We start from the raw sequence: 23,486 nt of genomic DNA on the forward strand, positions 1-23,486 counted from the left end.
TCTTTTTTCCTCAGACATTTATTGTTAGCAAAAAGGTAATGTTCACTCTTGCATTTTCTCAATGGTCTCCTCCTTGTATTTGCCCTTCTCCTTGCCGTCTTGCCGTGACTTGGCTTTGCGCTCCAGGATCTTCTTGCGGTCCTTATCCAGCTTTAGCCTGGTGATCACAACCTGGTCAAAAAGTAGACAGGTAGTTAATATTAGACTTTTATTAAATATATAAACATGCAAAGTAAAAGAAAGAAACTGATAGTCACAAATTGTGTGTAGGTCCTCTGAATCAATATAGCTTTCAGACATTACCTAAATTAGTTACTCTACAATGTTCCTAGTTATATATGTAATGCAATATAGTGTACATCAGTGGAAAAGAACTACTTTTTTGAACACAAGGATTCTAAAAGAACATTGAACTGATATCAGTCAAGAGGAAAAGCCTTCCATCACAACCTTTAGAGTTCAACACAAACACTGGTCTTCAGAAATAAACTGGAAAGTCTGGCAACAGCTTCAATACATAAATTGTGTTGCTTAGAAACTATTGCAGCATATGAATAGCCAATAAACATTTGTGGCCCTGTTACAGTTTGTATATTATATATGACAAAGTAAAGCAAACATTTGGATCTTTACTTCACAGCATTCAAAAAACCACATTAAAACCATGGCACGCTATATGCACATTTTAATCACACATGCAGGCCATCTTTTGAATAGTTTATATTCCACCCATCTGTAAAAGCAAGAGGCAGCAATTACAATACTTTGTCCATGCTAAATGATCAGCAAAAATAGCAAATTCGTGAGGCACAATAATTGTTACACACAATGCTGCTGAGAGCATTAAAGACATTTTTTTTTAAACAATTTGGTTAAGTTAGGTTTTGTCTTGTTCAGTGCAGAATGTGTAGTTTAGTACTGCAGTCTCAAGTGTTTCCAAGGTTTTCAAATTTATTTTTAGACTCATAATATACACCCGTAGTTATTTTAAGGTTGTTAACACTTTAGTCTTAGCCAAAATTATAAGTAAGCTTCGAGTTTCAATTCACAATTCAACTCCACAAGAAGTGGGTGTGTCTTAAAGTACATCAACTAGTATATAAATATCTCTTACAATTCAAGCATAAATCAGCCAAAATAAGCTAAACCCAACTAGGGATCACACCTCAAACAAGATAAAGGCTCAGAGTAAAGCAGTGCTCTGACAGTCACATTCAGACCACAAGCTTCACTTGCATCGGCTGCTATATCCACTAAACACAAAACAGTGACAGTGAAGAGACCTCATGGCCTACTCACCTACAGCATGAACACCTTTTATATACACTGCATTACAGACACGTCCAAGACCTCGTTTACTCCGGACCGCTTCGTGTGTATTGTATTTGAGTACAACAAGCATTTATTTTTGCAGTTAAATGAGTTTCCTACTAGATAAAAATCAGATCCAATACACTCAATATGAAAATCAACTCATAACAATAACAGACTTTTTCCTGGTTATCGGTTCTATGCAAAATTATTACCGCTTTTCCACAGCCTTAAATTTTCTTAACGACAATCTCACGTCAACTTGGAAATGTCAGAGACAGACACGCTCTGTTTACTTCACGAACAGTGTCCCAAATCACATAGTGAGCTTACATCACTTATGCAAATGTGGAACACCCAAAACATTGCGACATAAAACCAAACTTTCAGCAGATTTTTTTAAACAAATCAAATGTTTGTAATTCAAACACTAAGCCTTTATATTGACAAGTGTTTATGCTCAAAAACAGTCTAAAATATTATACAGGTAAGTACTTTGATACAAAGCTCTAGCTTGTCCTGTCAGCTGCTGTTGTCCCATCAGACAACGTCAAAAGCTTAAGCACTGCACCACAGGCATATCATGATAATTTAAGGGATGTCTACACAAACGAAGGAGAAGGATATGTAGAAGTGTCATCTTGCATACGTGTAGTTAAAAACATAACCCTGATCTAAAGCTACATACCTTATGACAAAGCTTTGGGAGTGGTTTCAATTATTAAACAAGACTTAGACCAAAAGATGTATTTACACATTGTATAACAATAGATGATCGTGTTTGTGCTTTAAAATGCACCCTGAATGCATTTCTGTGGGTAAACACTATACTCACAACAACGAAGGGTACACCTTTTGCAACACACTTCTCATACCTTGCTAGGGTGGATTCCCACATGGACGGTGGTTCCATTGGCCTTCTCACGCTGCACACGTTCAATGTAGATGACGTATTTCTTCCTGTATACCTGGACAACTTTGCCAATCTGCTGGCCTTTGTAGTGTCCCCGGACCACCTGTTCATTTTGTAAAATAATAAATAAATAAAATAACCAGAGATGTAAAAATCCAAGGCAGCAGTCTATTACATTTTAATACATCCAGTCACTGCCGCAACTTGAATGAAATACAAAGATATGCAGACATTTGTTAGAAGGCAAGAATTTTTAGGCAAAAATCTAAAGCACAGGAGCTTTGCAAACTACAACTGATAGTCCATATCCATGTTAAGCACAGTAAAATGTATACAAGTGTGAAACATCTGCTGTCCTATTGCCTGTCACTACGATATTGGAAACATCAGGTCAATCAGATTAAAGACACCTGAGGTATTGTATGTCCTTTGCAAAGCCTGTATGTCAACTAAAACTCATTTTATGACCCAGCTGACAAACTTAAAAGACCAGTTTAAATCTCTATGCCACACTTATCACATGATGGACCTGCAAATGTCAATCAATGCAAATTCAAAACATTACAACATTGCCACAATGGTGATGGCCTTACCTGGACTTCATCGTCCTTCCGGATAGGCATGGACCTTACGTTGTATTTCTGACGGAGCTCTTTAGACAGAGGTGAAGACATTATCTTCCTGCGGATGTGTGACGGGGCATTGAAGTGCCTCTTACGGTTCTTACGCCGGGAGGAGGTCACAAACGGATTGGTCTTCATGATGGCTGTGGACAAGTAAATAATGACAGGTCAGCCAGGTGAAAATACACTGATGTTCATGGTGCACAGTGCACACACTTATCAAGTGTGCTAATGTACACAGTGGTCAGTGAACACACTAATCAAGTGTGCTGGTGAACACAGTAAACACAATGCAAGTGTGCTGGTGAACACAGTAAACACAATGCAAGTGTGCTGGTGAACAAGGTGCACAGTGCACACAACTAATCAAGTGTGCCGGTGAACAGTGCACACACTAATCGCTGAGCAAGTTTTAAAAGGAGAAACAACACAAACTATAGAACCATTTCATTTGACAAACAGCTCAGTGATAAACAGATACAAGGCCTTAAATAAAAAATAACTAAAACACTGTACCGCTACAATTACGTGTTTTCTCTTAAACGACACGTTAAAAACGTTACAGTTGAACGTTCTTGTAGGGCGACATTGAGCCGTTAGCTAAAACAACACAAACGCGTAGAAAAACGAACACAAACGCCTTCATAAACTCATATTCTGTAAACGAAAATAAATAAAGTGTGTTTGTTCTCCTACGACTCGACACGTAGGGACATTTTAACCAGCCACACAGAGTGAACGCTATGTAGCATTATTCTATGTAGCATTATGCTAACACGGTGTTTCGGCTACAAATTGGGAGATTTTTAGGGACTTTGTTCGGAAATATCACCGTTCTGTGAACATTTATATCGTTCTATATCACTGAATAGGGATTTAGAGGTTTTATACACTAAAGTGAGGCGGATGGACAAAGATAGAACTTATAGACATTTTCCAACAACGCTTACCCTACTGATTATTCCGCTATGGCCGCCGGAAAAGAGGCTGCAAAACTACTTCCGCCCGAATTAGTCGTGCCGCAAATATCGCGAGAACAAAGGTCATGTGCGGGATTTGAAACTTCTCTCACACGTGGTGACTTTGAATGTAACTCAGATTTCCCAAATATTCTTTGGTTTTCAAAAATAGTTTAGAAACGCAAATTATCTATAGAATTTCGACATAATTTTTTTTTCGTTTAACATTAAGGCACAAATCCTATGTAGATACTTAAAGGTTGTAGTTTGAAAACTAATTTTTGCAAGAAATTTGGTATTTACACAACAAAAAAGTGTCACATGGCAGAATATCACGTAACGTACACCTGTTATCGACAAACACCTGGAGGAAAAATAGATGTTTTTGTGATTAGCGTGATGGAGATGAATAAGGATGTGCGTGTGATGACGATGATGATAAACGCCTTAAAATAAGACAGATTATGATCAGATACTGAATGCAACGCAGAGTCGGTTCTAAAAATTTACTATACATCATCAATAAGGTGTATATGTGGTCTTAATATTAGCGTCTTAACTCATTAAATGCTTTTCTGTTAGAAGAAAACACACATTTTGTTATATCGTGTTTCTATCTGGGTTACGGTGCCGTTGTTTTAGCAGTAGACAGCGTTTGTGATTAATGTGAGAGAAATTTAACAGCTTTTACAGGATGACGGTGATCCTCTTACAGCATCTTTGTTGATTTGTGGAGAGATGGGATACAAAAAGTTCACAGGCAATTGAATGTAATATTAACATCGCAGCAAAGTTCCAAAAAATGTGGTTAGAAACTTGACTCAAGACTCGAGTCAAGCGTTATTCGAGCGTTACTGCGGATTTGGTAAAATATATAAAAGAATTCAAAATTATAAGTCACGGAATTGCAATAAGTGTATTTGGTGATGTCTCCTACAGAGTAATTTTCGCATTTTCATGCAACATAACATTCAGCTATCATGTGTGTTTGTGTCTGTGTGTGTGTGAGTGAGGCAGAGAGAGAAAGATCATGACATGTTTGTTGGTGCCTGTGTGTTTGTTGTTTAACTGCTGATCTCCTCGGATTTTCACCCACAACAGTCTCTAAAGTGAGCAGCAGGTCTGCAGATAGAAATGCCTTTTTGATAAGAGAGGTCAGCAGAGAATAACCAGAGTGGTTTGAGCTGACAGAAAGTCATAGTAACTCAGGAAACCATTCTGTACTGCTGCGGTGAGGAGAAAAGCATCTCAGACACACCAGACCTTGAGACAGATGGGCTACAACAGCAGAGGACAAAATTGGTTTCCATTTTTATCAGACAAGAACAGAACGCTAAGTCTCCAGTGGGCACAGGCTTAGCAAAACTGAACAGTTTAACCCTGGAAAAACATTGTCTGGTCTGATGAATCTCAATTTCTGCTGAGGCACAAAGATTTTTAGGGTCAAAATCCAAAAATAAAAAACCCATTAAAATCATAATCGCAATAACGAATTTAATTATGGATAAAATAAGCCTCACATATTGCCTATTCACACTTTCTCCAGAGATATACACTTAAACGCATAATGTACGGATCTCTTACATATTTTGTAATACACTATCAGAATTGTTGGATTTAAATATAACATACAGTATGAATGGTAAATACTGACAAAAATCAAGGCTAGTATGTTAACAATTTCAGGAGTGTAAAGAATTCCGGTCTTAAATTTGACATTTATTTGATCAGACAATACAGCTTTTGATCAATTTTATAGTCTTGTGCCTAGTGCATCCTTTTCTTTTGCCTGCTCTCATAAATCAAGCGAAACGCAAAAAGCTTGCCTTTCACAAATCAGACAGCTGAATGAAATAATGTTGCCTTTCATAAATCTAAATTTAGGAATCAACCTCCACTATTATGGTAGAAATATGATACACTTAAAACAATCGAGCACGTGAAGGGAGCGGATGTGTGTACTTTGCTCTGAGTCAATAAAAAAGACTCAGGTGGTGAGAAGGTCTGAGATGTTTCTTCCTAGTGTTTTTGAAAAACCTGTCAAAAGACACTTTGCTCTTAAACCGCAGAGAGAACAAACCTCAAACATAAAGTTCGATTTCAATGGAGAATAGATTAATGCCTGATTCTTTTGTTTTATGAGAAATAAATAAAGCTATTGGGTTTCCAGGTGGGTTCCATGTATGTACATGTAAAAAGGAAAAGAAAAATGAAAAGGTTATCCATGGTGTACAGAAATTGTTGTTGAAGACAAAACATTTTTTGGAGTTAAAATGCAATACATTTGTCAGTGGCGTTAATCAAAGAAATTCAGAACATTTTGTTAATAGTTGCATATGAAAGTAATCTACATTAATAAATATGTAAAAAAGGTATTATCTGTACTCATAATATCATATATATACGTATATATATATACGTATATATATATATACGTATATATATACGTATATACGTATATATATATATACATGTATATATATATATATATACATGTATATATATATGATATTATGTTATAAAGCAATCTCCAAACAACTTGAAATTCCTTGAACTGCAACTTGAAAAACTTGAAGTTACATAATATCACTTGCAAGCCCAGAAAGCTACATAATGTGACCTACAGACCTTTCCAAGCACAGTAAATGTTTGTGTTCATGACAGCATAATCAGAAAAGTCTGCACATGAATGGTTTCATGGAAGGATGACTAGGAAAAAGCCCCTTCTCTCCAAAAAGAATATGACAGCTGAACTGTATCTGAACAATCCACTAAAGTTCTGATACAATATCCTTTGTACTTAAGAGACAAAGGTTGAGATGTTTGTTCATCCTGCACAGCACCATGTATAGTGGAAACCGAACACAGCATATCATCATAGACACCATGCAATGAGCATCACTTTATACCAGACAAGCATGAGGTCAGCTGTCCAACAACCTATGCTGGGCAAAATTTGTTCATGCAACAGGACAGTGATCCCATGCAGACCAAAAATAAAGAAAATGTCCAAACCTCAACTCAGTTCAAATTACCTCAATAACTGCTTACTTTTTAAGATTTACTTTTAGGGAAATGACCACATACTGAAATCAGTTGTAATTTTCAACAATGCAACAGTGTAAATTTTATTGTTCACGAATTTCTGTGGTATATTATTACTGTGAAAGACTGAACAAAACCTAGGAAAATGCTTTTTAAGATACCATACAGGGTAAAACAGCAGGCTATAATAATTATTTTATATTTTATTGTTTACTGCTAAAAAAAATGAACATATTTCTTGTTATTTCCTGTTCATTCAGAAGCCAAGCATTTTTACAACTCCTTAAGCTGCTGTGTTTTGAAGCCCCTTTGTGTAGCATTAATGTCAGCATACAATTCTATATTTTTATTTAATACAAAATCTACCACAGGGTCATTGTAACGAATACTATGGCCATTCTGTTGCATATGTAGACTGTTTCCTTTTGTTATAGTGGGCTATATTATATATTTTGTTTCTCTCCCAGTTGTATAACTGGGCCAGTTTCATTTTTTACAGCTGAGTGTTTAACACACTTTAAAACTCTGCTCTTTTGAAGCAGAGGCTTCGCTAATGAATTGCCCTAACCTGCCTCAAAAACAGGTGTTCTTTCTTTGGTCATCTCAATAGGATCCATTGAAAAGAAGCACATGCCAATAAAAGAGGATCAAAGACAAAACCTTGGATGGCTCATGTCCGTAGTGGCAGGCAATGTTCTATGAGAGAGAGTTCCCAGAGTGCACCTATAGACCTTCAAAGTACTATTTGTTTGCTTTGTGGCAACAGGGCTTAAGAACTTCCTGAAAAAGAAATAAAAGGCGTATTTAAGTAAAAAGGGGGCAAAGCAGACAAGGAGAGCACAATAAAGCACAAAGTAGTGATGATTCAAAATTTTCTTGCCCACTTAGACTACAAATAATGCCTTACTCCTTTTTTTATTTTATATTGTTTGATATATTTAGTCCAAAACCTGCCAGTGAGTAAACATGTTGATCCAAACTAGTACGAACAAGCATAGAGTCAGAACATATTTAAGCTAATCGTTATTTTTAAGTTAAATTAAGAAGCCATGTGTTTTCATGCTTATCCTGTGCTGATATTCCTTCATTATCAGCTTGGAAAAACTGGAGCAGCAAATCGAATCATATAGGCATAAAGTCCTCTAGCCTGTTAGTACTTTAAGGTGCTGTTTGAATTCTGTCCTCAATGCTGCCTTGTTTTGTATTATATTCATTTCCTCATTTTTTACAGCATAATGTGGTGTATACTCAAGTGACCGCACAGGCTGTAACGCTCATTTGGCTCCACCTTCAGCTGCCCAGCACAGGTGTGTCCTCACCTGTGACAAAACCTGGTGTGTAGTCACACGCATGCTGATTGCGGCAAAAGGTGTTTCATACTTGGTTGAACACGTGTGCCAAATGTAATCGCGGCGACCTGAGTGAAAACCATGGGCAGATTTTGGAATGAGGTGAGTTGCAATGCCGGGGCTTACTGGAACGTTTCCGAAGCATTTTTTTTTTTGCAAATTTATACTTATAACACTATTTTCTTAATACTAAAACTGTTACTTGATGTGATTCTTTCACTCTCTCGCAAACAGCTGTTAATGGTGCTGATGCTGGCGGATATTTTGTTCATGGCGTTGGCGCGCAAAGAAGGCAAAGTGCGGAGGCGCAAAGTGGAGGGTCAGCAGGACACGCAGCCGCAGCGCAACTCAACTTCTTTTCAGATTCCTCTTGACCCCATACTGACCGGAGACCACACAGCCGGAGCCGGAGAACACGAGGTGGACTTCGACAAAGCCATAGATGACATGGTGTCGCAGGTGAGGAACAACCCGGCGCTGTCCAAAAGCAGGTGCGTGGTGGACCGCCACCTGTGGATGTCCAACAGCCGTAGCCTCTCTCCATGGTCCTACAGGTGAGTCGAGCATCCGTGGTTTATTCCCCTTGTTTTTGTTTGTTTTTTGTTGTTGTTACATTTTAAAATGAAACCTTCAACATTGCTAAATAAGGATATGGAGGAAAATTCTATTTATTAATTCTATTTAATTCTATAATCCTTTCAAAATGACTTATACAGATGTATACAGATGTGTGAAAACATTTTGCTTTTACAAAGAAAATGATTTTAATTAAGATGTTTATTGTGTTTGGGTTTATAGCTATACTTCTAGTGTTTATTAAGATAAACTGTTGATAATGGAAACCTGAGACCAGTTCCTATGTTTGCAGATATTTTTTTAGTCTATATAAAGATAAGCTGTTGATAATGGGAATTATTGGACAGTGTTTGTTATCAGTTCATAAGTGTGTTTATGTTTGCTAATCTACATTTCAATCCAATTCAGTTCAAATGTATTTGTATGGCTCTTTTTACAATTGACATGGTCTCAAAGCAGCATTACAGAACATAAACATAGAGCATTATGTTATTATAAAAAATAATATATATTCCATATTTCTGAATGGAAGTTAAATATTATTTAATAACTGGTGATATATCTGTTAATAAACTGTTTATAAATGTTTCAGTAGATTCAGTATAGTTGTGTCCCCTTAAGTGTATATTGTTTGTACTTCTAGTTTAACTCTTTTACCTAGAATGGTTTATTTGTAGTGTGGCTTTAAAATTTGACTTTAAAAACTACTTACAGACCACTTACAGTTCCTGATGAATTATTTTAAACATACATTATATTTACATTTCCACGTCTACACAGTTAAGATACATATTAAAGGTAAAAAGGATAAGGGTATGACTCCTGCAACAAGGTACACTTGAATATCCTTTTTACATTCAAAGAGTAAAAGAGTTGTAATTTATAATTTATTTATTTATTTATTATTTTCTTTGGCCTAGAAATTTGTATTCAAATTTGTTATTAACTAAGTAAGAAGGGCTGTAAATATATGAACATAAAGTAAAATGATGCAACACAGAACATGAAAATATTTGTGCAGGTTTCTTTTACTTCTAGAAAAAACATAATTTGTATGCTATTCCCACATCCTGTATTAAATTGCATTAACATCAGATAACAATGTAAGAAGTGTCATTACTGGTATGCTCCACCCTGTACTGCAACAGGATCAATCACGACGAGGACCGCAGGCCTGTTGACATACCAGAGGCCAAGTGTGCATGTGCAGGGTGCATTAACCCCTTCACTATGCAGGAGGACCGCTCAATGACCAGTGTGCTTATCTACGCCAAGATCCCGGTGAGGCGACTGCAGTGTCCCCGCAAGAAGAAGAAGAAGTGTGTGCCGCGGTACCGCACCGTGGTGGAGAGCATCGCTGTAGGCTGTACGTGTATAGCAGGCTGAACATCAAACAAATCTTCATGAACTCTCTTTCTCATCACATATTTTTATTATTACTACTGCTCATGTACATCTTCAGTGTCAGGTTGCTGAACCAAAACATAAACACAAACACAGTGTGTACTAATGCACCGGAGCAACTATTTGTCACAGTTGAGTATTGTTGTTGTTTTTCTTTCTGTCAGTTATAATAGCCTTTTTATTAGCCATGTAATTATTTAGCTCCTACTTGTTACTCTTTATGCAGATATGTTATGCAGCCAAGTTTTTCAGATTTGTGTTTCTCTGTTTCATTCCCTAAGCAGTGAGGCAACATGAGAGCTTCTCCTTTTTCTATTTGTTATTCTTTAAGCCACAAGGCCAAATACAGCTGTATTGTATTTACATTTACAGAATATGGCAGACGCCCTTATCCAGAGCGACTTGCATTTATCTCATTCAGCTGAGGGTTAAGGGCCTGGCTTGAGGGCCCAGCAGTGGCTGCTTGGCAGTACTGGGATTTTCATGATCTTCTGATCATTAGTCCAAAGTCTTAACCACTGAGCTATCAATCTTTCCTGAGATTTCCATAGTCACGGTTACACCTTGCTGCTTTTTTTATTATCCTGTTGCTGAAACACATGTTCCAGGGTTGAGTCTTACACATTATGTATTTTAAATGCCTCATGAGCTCAGGTCTATTATTTTGTTCCACTGTAAAATATAATGCATGCATTTATTACTGACACAGTATGTAAGGTTAATTGTGCTAAAAGCATAATAAATAAACTACTCAAATACATTAAGAAATAAAATTCTTTAAACAAAAGTGTGTGTATGAAGGCTAATATTCTGCTTAACTAAAATAATTTTTTTTACTTATATTAATTCTATGTTATCTAATATCAATGTGACAGTTCCTAATGTTTACCAATGAGTGAAAGTCTGTATATAATGTATTCTGTTTTATTAATTAAACATGCAAACGGCTTAATAGTCATACATTTAAGCTCTTGGAAATATGTATATTTTGCTAAAACACTAAAACTACAATAGGCATCAAAATACATCAGTTTGCAGCCCACAAAACCAGCACAACAGCTCCGTGACCTGAATGGTAACCAAAGGTAAATCATTAAAAATAAAATTGAAGTATACAAAGATCATCCTTTAATGGCATCTGACAGCACTGACCAGTTAAGATACTATAAACTTTGTTTTTTCTGGGAAACAGGGTCCTGGGCATAACAAACCACACTCTGATTAGTGAGCAAGTTACCGATCTACTCAGTATAAAACAATAAGTTTGATGTAAATATCACTCAAATCTCATTGCAGCTAGGAATCTAAATCAAACAATCTTAAATCTTTTAGAATCAAAGAATGATTCAAATATCTTAGAGAAATAGTGATGGATGCTTTTTTAACTATTAATATCTGCATTTGGTTAAAAATACAGTTTTACCTACTATTTCATAGTTAGTGCTCTATGTTGAAGACCTGCTGCGGTATCATCACAGGCTGTTTTATAAATGCCTCATCAATGTCTCTGTAATTAATATATAATTAATAAATAAATAATGTGTAAGTAACGATTTTTTTTAAATGATCTTTAAAAAATAATTAGGAACAAATGTATAGGAAAGAAATAAATACAGAGAAAAAAATATAGAAGTCAATCAATTAAGTAAATACATATAAAACTCAACACAAATAAAGCGATAATTCAAGCTTCCTTTTTATGTTTTAAAACTTAGGTTTGTATTTTTTTATTTTGTTTTGTTTATTTATTTATTTGGACTCCCACAATATCTTACCTTTAAAATATTAAATATTCATCATGTCTCCAGATTCAGGTTTGTTAATAACACCATGTGACCACTAGAGGGCAGTCCCTTTTTGGAGATTAATTCAAGTCCACATGCACGTCTGTAAATTGTTAATACAAAAAAATGCCATCAATGCATGCAGAACACTCACATTACATACATATGACAAATACTATGATCTATATCAAGTAGCTGATTATTGTGAAATAGTAAACAATACATTTAATAATCAATTCATAAACAAATAAAAAGCAGCTTGTGATGTGTGTGTGTGTGTGTGTGTGTGTGTGTGTGTGTGTGTGTGTGTGTGTGTGTGTGTGTGTGTGTGTGTGTGTGTGTATGTGTGTGTGTGTTTTAAATCCACAGTGTGTTATTGTCTAGAGTATCTACAGTAGACCACAACAAAAAAGGCATTCCTTCATTCATTTTATGAATTAGTAATTTCTCAGTCCATTTTTAGATTGTACGAGCTATACAGTACACTCTTAGAAAAAAGGGTTCTTCAACAGTCTTATAATGTTTTATAGGACAATAAGGGGTCTTCACTGACCTTAAACTTACTCTGGTTTAAAGTAATTCTAAAAGTGTAGTACTGTTTTAGGGTTCTATGCAGTTTTAGTGTTTTTGTAAGGTTTGTAAAAGAGAAGGGCCTTACAAAGTACATGAGTACAGAAAAAATAGAGAGGTAGAGTATGTAATACAGTCAAACAGCCAAAAGATTAGGCCATGAGAAACTTGTAATGAATAATCAAACAAAAGACTTTCATGTGATTTTTTTCAAAGGGTTTTCAGAAGGTTAGGAAGTAAATCCCTGTTATCAGTTACACCACTCATATCCTATTGGACATCATTTTTGTGCTGAGTTTTTTGAAAAATGATCTCATTTTGCTCAGCTTCTTATTCTTGTCATTTTGTCTCCTGTGATAAACTTGTTGACAGCTGTCTGCTTCTTTATCCCCAGCCCAAGGCCTCCACGCCCCTCCATTCAGACTCGGATCTGCCCTTGGGTCCTCAGCAGGGTAACGAACAGGCACAGCTGTGCGATTGTAAAACACTATTCTTGCCAGTAACTGCTTTACCACATCAGGCCTCTTCTCAGCCATGTCGTAGCGCTCATACGGATCTGCTGTGATGTTGAACAGCCATAGTGATTTGCGGGCTTCGGCGTGACGCTCAAGATCCCACCAGGCTCCCGGGAAGTTTCCTAACACCTGAGGTGGCGTCCAGTCCCCATAACCAGGCTCTCCTGTCAGCAGCTTCCAGTCTCCCATTCGCACTGCTGCCTGTACAGCAGTGTTCCAGATACCATATCCGCCCCGTAACGAGCCATGGCGTGAAGGCACATACAATGGGTCGATGTTGTGGAGGATCTCATAACGTGGGGACTCCTTTCCCTCGCTGATCGTTTCCCAAATGTCATACCCATCTAGTCCATGCAGTTGGGATACATTCCCCCCTGCCAGACGCACCAATGTTGGGTACCAGTCAGTGATATGAACTAGTGCCTTGCTGACTTTCCTCCGTCTCCTGAGAAGTGGGCTGTGGACAAATCCCACTGCACGCATGCCACCTTCCCAATATGTCCCCTTCCTTCCTCTGAGTGGCCAGTTGCTCCCTCCAAATAAAGGCTGGCCCCCATTATCTGTAGAAAAAATAATCACACTATTGTGGTAATAGCCATATTTCCGAAGCGCGTATGTTATATTGTGTACTGCCTCATCCACAGATGAGACCATGCCAGCATGTTTGCGTCGAAGAACATTCCCCATGTCACGATACGGATAAATGTATTCCTTAGGACACTGTAAGGGAGTGTGTACAGCCTGGAAGGACAGGAATATAAACAGAGGCTGTCCTGATGGATCGTGTGATGCCAGAATCTTCCGCACTCTGCGTGTGTACAGATGAGTAGAATATCTTCCCCGATATCTCCATGCCACTGTTTCACCTTCATGGAGATCGTAGCCACACCTCCCTGGACCATCACATGAGTCATATGTGTAGTAGTCCACACTGCCTGTCAGGGAGCCAAAGTATGTATGAAAGCCACGACGAGTAGGGAGACAATCTCGCTTGTAGAAGCCCAGGTGCCATTTACCCACCATGTGTGTGGAATAGCCAGCATCCTGGAGACGCTGTGGCAGGGTGACCATGTCAAAAGGCAAACAGTTGGGCTGCCGGGACCTGATAATGGAATGCTGGAGACCTGTGTGAATCTGATACCTGAGGAGAGGGAGGAGGATTGGGTTGAATTTGAGTCTGAAGGAGAAGATTCAACTATGGTAATGTTTCTGTGCCATCCATGATAATCATATTCCTATTACCAAAAGCATTTGCCTTGTTCATTCGGGATCTATATCTACATCCAGATTTCTGAAAAGCTGTTTAGGAATTATGTACATTTTGAAAAGCACAATATAGATAAAATTTGATTAAAAAAAATCTTCAGTAGCATTAAAGCTTCTTTGGTCCAAAATGACTTGTTTGTTAGTAGTTTCTGTTGACTTCATGGTTGCAACCATTACAATCTTAGTGTTTTCTAGTGGAATTTCCCTAACGTGTTAGTTTGAAAAAGAGGTTCTGTTTTTTTTTATTTTTTATTTTAGAACATTTATGTGTTTGATCAGAGGGACACCCAGAAGATCCAATTTAGTTTTACCTTTGGAATTATAATATCAAACAATGATTACTTATTTATTTACTGCTGGAATAAGTGTTATAAGCATCTTATAATGACAACTAGCTACACTCTCCAGTGTTTAATCTTGGTCTTATCTCAATCAGGAATTATATAAACACTTGAGATGTTCATCAGTCATAAGCATAGTTATCAGGATGTGCATGGATCTATCACAGGTCAATTATTCATTTATTCATCTTGAGTAACTGCTTTATTTGCACAGGGTAGTGATTGATCTGGAGCCTATTCTGGGAACTATGGACAATCTATGACTAATTTTGGGAGACTAATTTGCCTTCCAAGATGTTTTTTGGACAGTGAAATGAAACCAGAGAACCTGGATGAAACCCAATTAAATATGTGAATAATGTGAAACTCAGCAGTAAACCAAGCTCTGGACCGAGCCAAAGACCCTGAAGAACAATTACCATATAATAGCAAAGAAATCCCCTGTGGTGATTGAACACTATGTGTTAATTCAACACTTGCTATTATTGTGTTGGCTGATATTTCATCATGATTCGTATGTGATTTCAGGAATATCAGAATAATCATAATGTTCAACATAATGTCTGTGAGTTTCCTAGAAATTCTGTGTAGTAGTGAGATAAGGCTTCATTATTTCAGAACTGAAGTGTTGTGAAATGTCTTCATAACTACACCACACATCTGGATGTCCTGACTGCCAGATATTGACATCATTGTCATCAAGTTACATCATCTAACAACATATGGAGGAAAGACGAACGATCTGAAGCCATATTTGCCAAGGGAGTTTATGCAGGTATTAAAAGCACAGGGTGGCAAACACTACACTTAAAAAAACACATTACACTCTCAGACTGTACTGTTTCTTGTCACTGAGAAGGTATCCTCATGCTGATGCGTCTATAACCAATTAATGCGTATGGTGTACCTTTAGAGCTTTAGATTACATTCTAAAAGGTAATTATGATTCATTCACCTTGAATCTTAGTTATATGTACATAATAGACACATTTTCACATAAAAGATACATATTAAGGCTACAGAATATTATATAATACCACCCCAAAGACACGGTGTAGTAGATAAAAGGGTGGCAGCTGAGGTGGCCATCTGGGTTGGAGGTATAGAACTGAATGCAAAAGTTTCCATTCCATTAGCATTAGATTTACCTGCCGGTTAGAAACTGGCTGCGGGAAGGTGTACAGATCGGTTGCACGTAGTAATTCTCCAGTTTCACACCGCCGGCCGCCAGTTTATCCAGCGTGGGTGTGCGCATGTCACGGTTGTGGTAGCCGATATCGTTGAAACCCAGGTCGTCTGTCATGATGAAGATGATGTGCGGTGGTCTGCTCGGGTTCGGTGCCGCAGGATCATTCTCCACCTGGTTCTGGCTCGACCAGTCCCAAGCGAGGAAACCAGCACCGAGCATCACGGAGAGACTCGCCAGAGCCGCCCCGGTCATGGCACCGCTACAGTGCGCGCTTTCAGCCTCGGAGTGCTCAGCACGAGAGATCATTCACTCCTTCATCACAGCCTAGGGCTTTAACACTGACGAGGTTTAAAAACCAGCCGCCTGTTCGTGTGCCATCTCTGACAGGCCTTGATGTAAAACTCTGATCTTTACATTTGGAACAGAAAAGCTTGCGTGCGCACGACCTGTGCGCCAGGATCCGTTTACTTTGTAGGAAAAGTTCCTTAAAATACCTCTCTCTCTCTCCTCTCAGTGGTCGCTTTAACTCCGCCCGGTCAGGCTTACATACACTAAAGGCTTGAGTGGGTCAGATGCATGGGCTGCTTCAGATTTCTGGGTAAAGCCTGTTACGAGTGAATTAGATTTCTAACCAGTAGACAAGGTAGACAAGGAGTAGCAGGAGCAAGGCAAGAGTGCACTAAAATATGGAATTATTTATTAGACAACAGTGCATTTGTAGAGTGTCTGATTTACTCTTTTGATACAAAATGTAAGCACATACTAATGTTACAACATTGGCTTCATAGTTACTTTAGTCTATGGTAGTATTGAAATGGCAGGACCACTTCTTGTTTTATTTTTTTGCTCCTCACTGATGACATTTGGGTTTGAGATCAAACGATGAATATGTGGCAACAGATCGGATTTTTTAACCTTTCATTTCTTTATAATTTACTTCTTGATGTCTTATATAATATATAACATGATACTTTTTGTTAGTGCCAATGGCAGAATAAAGTCAAGAGAAACATTTTGCCTAGCAATTTATCCAAAATAATGCGGATGAACTTTATCGAGCAGCAAGACAATGATCTAAAACACACTGACGAATCAAAACAGTTTGGTGATTGGGTCAGTGGGGCACAAATTATGACAGTCTGTTCCAATACTTTTGCTAAGCTCCAGACAAGGCTTATTTCTGTGTGGTGAAGTGTGGTGTGGTGAAGTGGTGATATGGTTGAATTTCATTCACTTATTTTCAGTAACCAGAGCCACTTTCAGAATCAAAGCTTATACCAGGAACTCTGGGCATGAGTCAGAAATACGCATATACACATAGGGACGTAGACACACATTCACACATAGGGGTAATTTATCTTTGCCAATCCACTTACTGGCATGTTTTTTTGTGGGAGGAAACCAATGGGAGAACATGTATTGATGTTGGAGAAGCTTACATTAAGGTCTGTTTGGAGTTTTGAATCCTGTTCCCATCTCTATATGGGTTTCCTCTAAGTTCACTGGATTCCTCCTACCGTCAGAAAATATGCCAGTAGTTGCATTTACTCGTTATATTACCACAAAGTTTAAATTATTTTTCTATTTATTTTTAATTAATTAATTTTTTATTTATTTTTAAATTACCCATTCTGGGTAAAGTCCAAACTTGTGTCCAGTGTTCCCAGAATAGTCTTCAGATTCAATGTGATCCTGAACAGGATAAAGTGGCTACTCAAGATGAATGAATTAAACTCTTTAGTATTCAGCAAGTGTAAGCACTCATGAGTGTTTTCCCCACTTATATTGTTAAAGAGATACTGTCAATAAATCTGTGATAGAGTAGGAACATATCCTTTCTTTATCTTACATATCCTTCCTTTATCTTTTTATTTATCGTACAACTATATGAGCTTGTAATCTTTAAGCATTTTCAATAACTTTGTCCACACCATTTTGTTTGCAAATGTATTTGCTCTTTTGCTTTTTCTATAGCCTATGTGCACAAATTAAGTCCCAGTTTCCAGATTTCTAATAAACATACATGATGCAGGAAAGCATGCAGCTTCTCTAAGAGGTCTTTGTGACAGCTTTAAATTGAAAACAGCAGTTAGAACTCGACATGTTATGGAGTCCATCACAAAACGCTCTTCATGATTCTACAAACACAAACAGGACGCCTTGTCCTAAAAGCTCGTGTTTTGGGCCTTCGGGGTTTGGAGGGGTATGGGTCCTCACTGAGCCTCAACAGATGCCGTGTTCTGGCGCACAAGAGTCCTCTTTCTTAACTTGTGACTGTTTGTATTGTATGTGAGTAAAGTAGGAACTGAAAGGTCCAATGCAAGTAGTCATATAGAATCAGCTCCTGAACTCCACACAGGTTCGATCACAAATTTGGCAGATAAGATCTCCAGTGTAGATGAGTGTAAAGTGCAGCAGTCTCTGGGGACCTTTATGCATGGCACATTTGATATATGACAGGAAAAAACAATTAGGAGCATTTATGAGTTAAACATGTATTACTGTTTTGGCTCTAACAGTAGATATCAAATCACTAATCCTGTGTATATCAATGCAGCTGCTAGACTTAATAAAAGCTTGTATTTATAAGGTGCAGGTCTAAAGGAGGTCATCGAGTGGCCACATGTCTTTCTGAAAGCATAAACAGTGTTTCATGAATTATTCAGCAACCTTCAGGAATTTTTGACAAATTACCATTTACCATTACATCAACAGAAGAAGGGACACAACTCACTCTGTGTGTGTGTGTGTGTGTGTGTGTGTGTGTCTTTGTGCCACACAGTCTTATCATAGCATGTAAATGACCAAATGTTCTCAGAGCATTTATATTATCCTGGGTAAACACTTAAGACATTATATCATCTTAATTCTTGGCCATTTTTTTCTGCAGGTTAAGATGGTCATGAAAATATTTCCTGAGTCAACATTTTACCACCCAGAGTACAGAGCAGCATGTTTACTATGATGACCAGAATCCACAAACTATCTGTTATAATTTAAGACAAATCTAACTGTAGTTAAGACAACATTATGATATCTTTCTAAATTTAGTAAGTTAAATATGTATCTTGTGAAATTTAAGGAGGCAAATATCACAGTAATAGTCCTTTTATAGATCCTGTTATGATAATTGTTTATTTTTTGTTTTTTTTAGTTCAGTTTATTTCTGTGCCACGTTCTTTCAGTTACACTATACTGAGTTTGACCACCTACTCTTTCCAAATAAAGCTAATAAAACAGAACTATAAGCAGAAAGCATAAAATCTGTACAAATTGCATTACTAATAAATCTTATAATTGATTGGGCCATTATATTCTTTCAAACCTTAATATTTGTAGCTTGATATTTAGAACACATTGTAATAAGTCATTATTTAATTCCGCCCTAACAAAGACTTTCAAAAGCTCTCAGCGAGGCTCCAGATGACTTAAACTGAAGTTAAAACATGGCAGAGAGTGAAGCAATTCAGAGCCTGCCCATGTGTCTTCAATAGAAGTGATTAGGTTTTGGTCAAGTTCCTTTTCCCTGGAAGCATCGCTGCTTATGCCAGTTTAGAATAAGTGAGAATAAAAAATGTAGCACAGAGCTAAGATTCATCTTGAATTGCTTTGACAAAATTGAAAGATCCTGGATAAGCATTTTATATTGAAACCGTTTATTGACTTAGAGACTTCTGTGGGTTTTTTTATTTAAGAAAATTCAGGTTTTACAAATTCCTTTTCAATAGCTGTTTATGGGTGTGGTGTTTATGTATAGATTTATGCATCTCTGATTTTATGTGTGTGTGTTTTGGGCTGGGGGGGTGGGGAGATATAAGATATGATCTTAGGCGGACATTTGGATAGTCCTCACAAGAAAAACAGCATTAATTATTATTTCAGTGAATGGTCCTTAAAAGGATATCGTGTGTGTGTGTGTGTGTGTGTGTGTGTGTGTGTGTGTGTGTGTGTGTGTGTGTGTTTTGGGCTGGGGGGTGGGGAGATATAAGATATGATCTTAGGCGGACATTTGGATAGTCCTCACAAGAAAAACAGCATTAATTATTATTTCAGTGAAAGGTCCCCAAAAGGATATTGTGTGTGTGCGTGTGTGTGTGTGTGTGTGTGTGTGTGTGTGTGTATGTGTGTGTGTGTGTGGGTGGGTGTGTGTGTCTTGATAAACTAATACGATTTAGATTAGGATTAGATGTGTGACTAGTGTTCAGAACACCTTCATGTTTTCATGGGTTTCCTCTGGGTTGTCCAGAAAAGATTGATTAGTAAATAGATGTCCATCAAGGTGGATTGGTGACACTGTGTGTTAATGTTTGTGTATAATCCCCCACAACTGACCAGTATCCAATTCAAGGTGTATTTTCAGAGCCTGTGAAACGTGTACAAATAAATAATAATTTGCTGTCATTTACTGAATTCATCCCAATTTCTTGTAAGATCAGTTTATTTTATGAATAGCAGTTTCTATTACAAAGCTGTAAATCTAAATGTAGACAACGTGTGTGAGAATATTCAAGAATTTCCTGTCAGTCCTACGTAAATAAAACCCCTAACTTTTTATTTTCTCAAGGACATGGTTTATGAAAAGATTAAACAATTGTCATAATTTATAGTTTGGGTATATGATACATACCCAAGTATGTAACTCATTTTACTGTTACAGCTTATTAACACAGTTGCTTAACACATGCTCTTTTGTACCTGGAATCCAATTTCCTGAGTTAGCAGTGCCTACATTTGGAGAAACAGCATGTACATGAAAGAGGGATAATTAGAAAAGGGGCCTATAAAGCTGGAAGCGTAGTGTGGTGCAGATGTTGGACTTGGCAAACATAGAGCCATGTTACTCAGTGCTCACTGCTTGCTGCTGCTAACACAAATGTTTTATCAGTGCCAACACAGCGTATAAACTGCCACACCTCTCATCTGTCTTCAATTATGACACTTTTTCCATCTTATGTCTAATCAGCACCAGTGTAGTTAATGTGCTGTATTTCACTAAATGGACAATTAGTATTTGCTGTGAGCATAGTTAGATGAAAGCAGGGGTATAGAAACAAATATTGTTAATGTTTATGTAGGAAATTGGATGTATTTTAAGACATAGCTTCAATCATTTGGTATAGAGATGAGTACAGATTTTTTTAAGATGAAAAAAAGGAAAAAATTCACCTCCCTGCTTAGATGACCTACATCCCCCCTGTCTAAATGTGTGTGTCTGTGCGTGTGTGTGTGTGTGTGTGCTTATTTATACATTAATTTGCAGTGTGTTTGCTGTACGTGTGTGCCGTTTTAGCACGACACATCAAAGACCAGAGTGAAGGTAGAATTTGCTAGTTAACCACAGGAAGTAAAACAACTCTGAAGGTGAACCAGTGAAGGGAGGAGTTGAGCAGAAGCGAGAGGAGTAGAAGCATGGCCTCTGTTTAAGGTAGCAAGTAGACAGGTAGGGGAGAGAAGCAGGGCAGTTTGGGTGGAGGACATCTTGGGTGGAGGTTCCAGATCTTAGTGCTGAATCTGATTGCCTCTGCCATGAGGTTTAAATGTCCTCACCAAACATGCTTTCATTTCAGTAGGGGAACGGTCGCAGGAGATTAAATCCATTGTCTGACAATGGCCATATTATTATCCTGATTTGAACCCGTGGGCTTCACCAAATTTCAGTAGTTACGATTCTAATTATTTTGAGACCTGTGCGCTACACGTTTAAATAAAATAAAAGAATATTGTGTGTTCAAATTAAACAGCAATTATGCAGCATTCATGTATTTATTTATTTTTGCTTGCACAGTGGTGCAGTGGTTAGTGTGGGCACCTCACAGCTCTGTCCTAAGCTCAGGTTACAGTCTGTGTGGAGTTTTCAACTTTGCCCCATGTTCACAGGGGTTTCTTCTGCATTAACCAGTTTTCTCCAACCTCCCAAAAACCACACAGGTGGATTGTCAACTCTAAATTACCCCTGGGATGTGTGTGTATGTGTGTGTTTGTGTGTGTGCAGGGTGCTCTGTGACGGACTGCCATCTTATCATTAGTCTCAGCCTCAGACATCACCGCCACGAACTGCTGACTGAACAAATTCTGGAAACATTTCAGGAGTTCAGAAGACATCTAATTGGTTGGATTCTATAGGATTTATGTGAGAAGTGTGTGTCACAACCGTTAACAGTTCGCCTGGAAACAAAGCCGCCGTGACACTCTAAGAAATTCGACTGTCTTAAATGAACGATTTATGCTTGCACACCGGCCTGTTATTATTCACTCCACTATGCACGACACTAAAACTAACAACGACTAGTGCTTTTCATTTCAGTCAGAAGACCTCTTGGTCTGTCTTTGGCCGATAAAAGCTGAGTTCAGACCTTCAGACTGATGGAAGTTCTTATTAGATGGCAGATTCTAAAGCCACGGTGACTCTGACTGACTCAAAGCATTAATGAAGATGAATCAATAAAGAATGATTTTTTGCAGATTTTCAAAAAACATGAATTGACGTCAGGATCTATCTGTATGTCTGTAGAAAAAAGAAATCTCAAAGGAACTAAGATGCTGGTGGCAGTTATTCTGTTTAGAGCAGTAAAGCTCTGATGAGTGAGCTTTGAAACACGTTAATGAAAATGAAACACATTAATGAGTGTAACATGATCTTTCCCCTGAGAACTAAATGCAAATGGCACAGACCAGGCCATGAAACGCCTGATTCAGCACGAGTCTAATCCAATCATATTTAATGAAATAATGTTGCTGAAGATAGACAGGTACAGATATCAGAGACAGGTATGGACATTCATACACACACCGACAAGCACACACAGGTCAAGCTGCACAAAAATATTTAAAGAAAACATTTCAAACAGTTTGTGATTATGTGCTAAACGTGTGAATTTATATCTGCACTATATTAATGAGGCAAGACTGAACTTGTTTTGCCTCATCTGAACATTTCCTGGTGTGTGTTGGTTGGAAGACAGCCTATTTTTTCTCCTAAACTTGTGAATAAAGCTCTTTTACTGCTCTGACCTCGATGGCCACTCAGCAACACCCCTCCATGGGTGACCCAACTGAGCAATCACCACATCAACCCCCCATGCACACACACACACACACACACACACACACACACACACACACACACACACACACACACACACACACACACTCTAGCACTTTAAACACCACCTATTACAACTTCTCCACACACAAACACACTGTACCAATACTAGCACTAACCACTGCCAAACACAACCCAACTGTTCCAACACTTCTCTATCAAGACCACACACAACCGCCTGAAACACACACTGCTGAGAGCAAACGTGCATCATTCCACATCACACCAACAAGAACACATCCATACACCAGCAACTCAACCAATAAATGTTTCAGCCATATGTACACTGAGTTCTCTCTCTCTCTCTCTCTCTCTCTCTCTCTCTCTCTTTCACACACACACACACACACACACACACACACACACACACACACACACACACACACACACACACACACACAGATTGTAATCTATTCAAGAGTCAAGAAGCTTTTATTGTCATTTTAGCTATATATACTGTAGCTGATTCAGTACACAGTGAAACAATGTTACTGCAATGCTGTTACATACAAAACATTCCTGCAATGCTATATACAATA

The 23,486-nt window shown here is 37.8% G+C and overlaps 3 protein-coding genes across 3 annotated transcripts; 1 reads left to right on the forward strand and 2 right to left on the reverse strand.

The window, feature by feature from the left end:
- Positions 1 to 3,953, reverse strand: rpl26 (ribosomal protein L26). The gene is made up of 4 exons (XM_027173564.2): positions 3,798 to 3,953; positions 2,818 to 2,990; positions 2,187 to 2,327; positions 1 to 171 (listed from the first exon to the last, which is right to left on the reverse strand). Exons 2-4 carry the CDS (start codon positions 2,983 to 2,985, stop codon positions 43 to 45), a joined length of 438 nt encoding a protein of 145 aa, XP_027029365.1. The 5' UTR covers positions 2,986 to 2,990; positions 3,798 to 3,953; the 3' UTR covers positions 1 to 42.
- Positions 3,954 to 7,689: 3,736 nt separating this feature from the next.
- Positions 7,690 to 11,074, forward strand: LOC113659962 (interleukin-17B-like). The gene is made up of 3 exons (XM_027173070.2): positions 7,690 to 8,302; positions 8,435 to 8,754; positions 9,925 to 11,074. The coding sequence occupies exons 1-3, from the start codon at positions 8,282 to 8,284 to the stop codon at positions 10,160 to 10,162; spliced, it is 579 nt and encodes a 192-aa protein (XP_027028871.1). The 5' UTR covers positions 7,690 to 8,281; the 3' UTR covers positions 10,163 to 11,074.
- An 824-nt stretch (positions 11,075 to 11,898) lies between these two features.
- Positions 11,899 to 16,357, reverse strand: arsia (arylsulfatase family, member Ia). The gene is made up of 2 exons (XM_027173479.2): positions 15,805 to 16,357; positions 11,899 to 14,190 (listed from the first exon to the last, which is right to left on the reverse strand). The coding sequence occupies exons 1-2, from the start codon at positions 16,149 to 16,151 to the stop codon at positions 12,798 to 12,800; spliced, it is 1,740 nt and encodes a 579-aa protein (XP_027029280.1). The 5' UTR covers positions 16,152 to 16,357; the 3' UTR covers positions 11,899 to 12,797.
- Positions 16,358 to 23,486: the final 7,129 nt, after the last annotated feature.

The sequence above is a fragment of the Tachysurus fulvidraco genome, chromosome 10 (genome assembly GCF_022655615.1).
Source record: "Tachysurus fulvidraco isolate hzauxx_2018 chromosome 10, HZAU_PFXX_2.0, whole genome shotgun sequence".
Taxonomy (NCBI): domain Eukaryota; kingdom Metazoa; phylum Chordata; class Actinopteri; order Siluriformes; family Bagridae; genus Tachysurus; species Tachysurus fulvidraco.

Bases quoted from the DNA above. Each gene is read 5' to 3' on its own strand.
- rpl26 (XM_027173564.2), bottom strand. From the start codon at position 2,985: ATGAAGACCAATCCGTTTGTGACCTCCTCCCGGCGTAAGAACCGTAAG. The intron at 2,328-2,817 runs GTAAGGCCATCA...CAAAATGAACAG, and splicing joins GGAAGGACGATGAAGTCCAG to GTGGTCCGGGGACACTACAA. The intron at 172-2,186 runs GTATGAGAAGTG...CTTTTTGACCAG, and splicing joins TGGGAATCCACCCTAGCAAG to GTTGTGATCACCAGGCTAAA.
- LOC113659962 (XM_027173070.2), top strand. From the start codon at position 8,282: ATGGGCAGATTTTGGAATGAG. The intron at 8,303-8,434 runs GTGAGTTGCAAT...TCTCGCAAACAG, and splicing joins TGGGCAGATTTTGGAATGAG to CTGTTAATGGTGCTGATGCT. The intron at 8,755-9,924 runs GTGAGTCGAGCA...GTACTGCAACAG, and splicing joins CTCTCTCCATGGTCCTACAG to GATCAATCACGACGAGGACC.
- arsia (XM_027173479.2), bottom strand. From the start codon at position 16,151: ATGATCTCTCGTGCTGAGCACTCCGAGGCTGAAAGCGCGCACTGTAGC. The intron at 14,191-15,804 runs GTAAATCTAATG...CCCTCTCCTCAG, and splicing joins AGCCAGTTTCTAACCGGCAG to GTATCAGATTCACACAGGTC.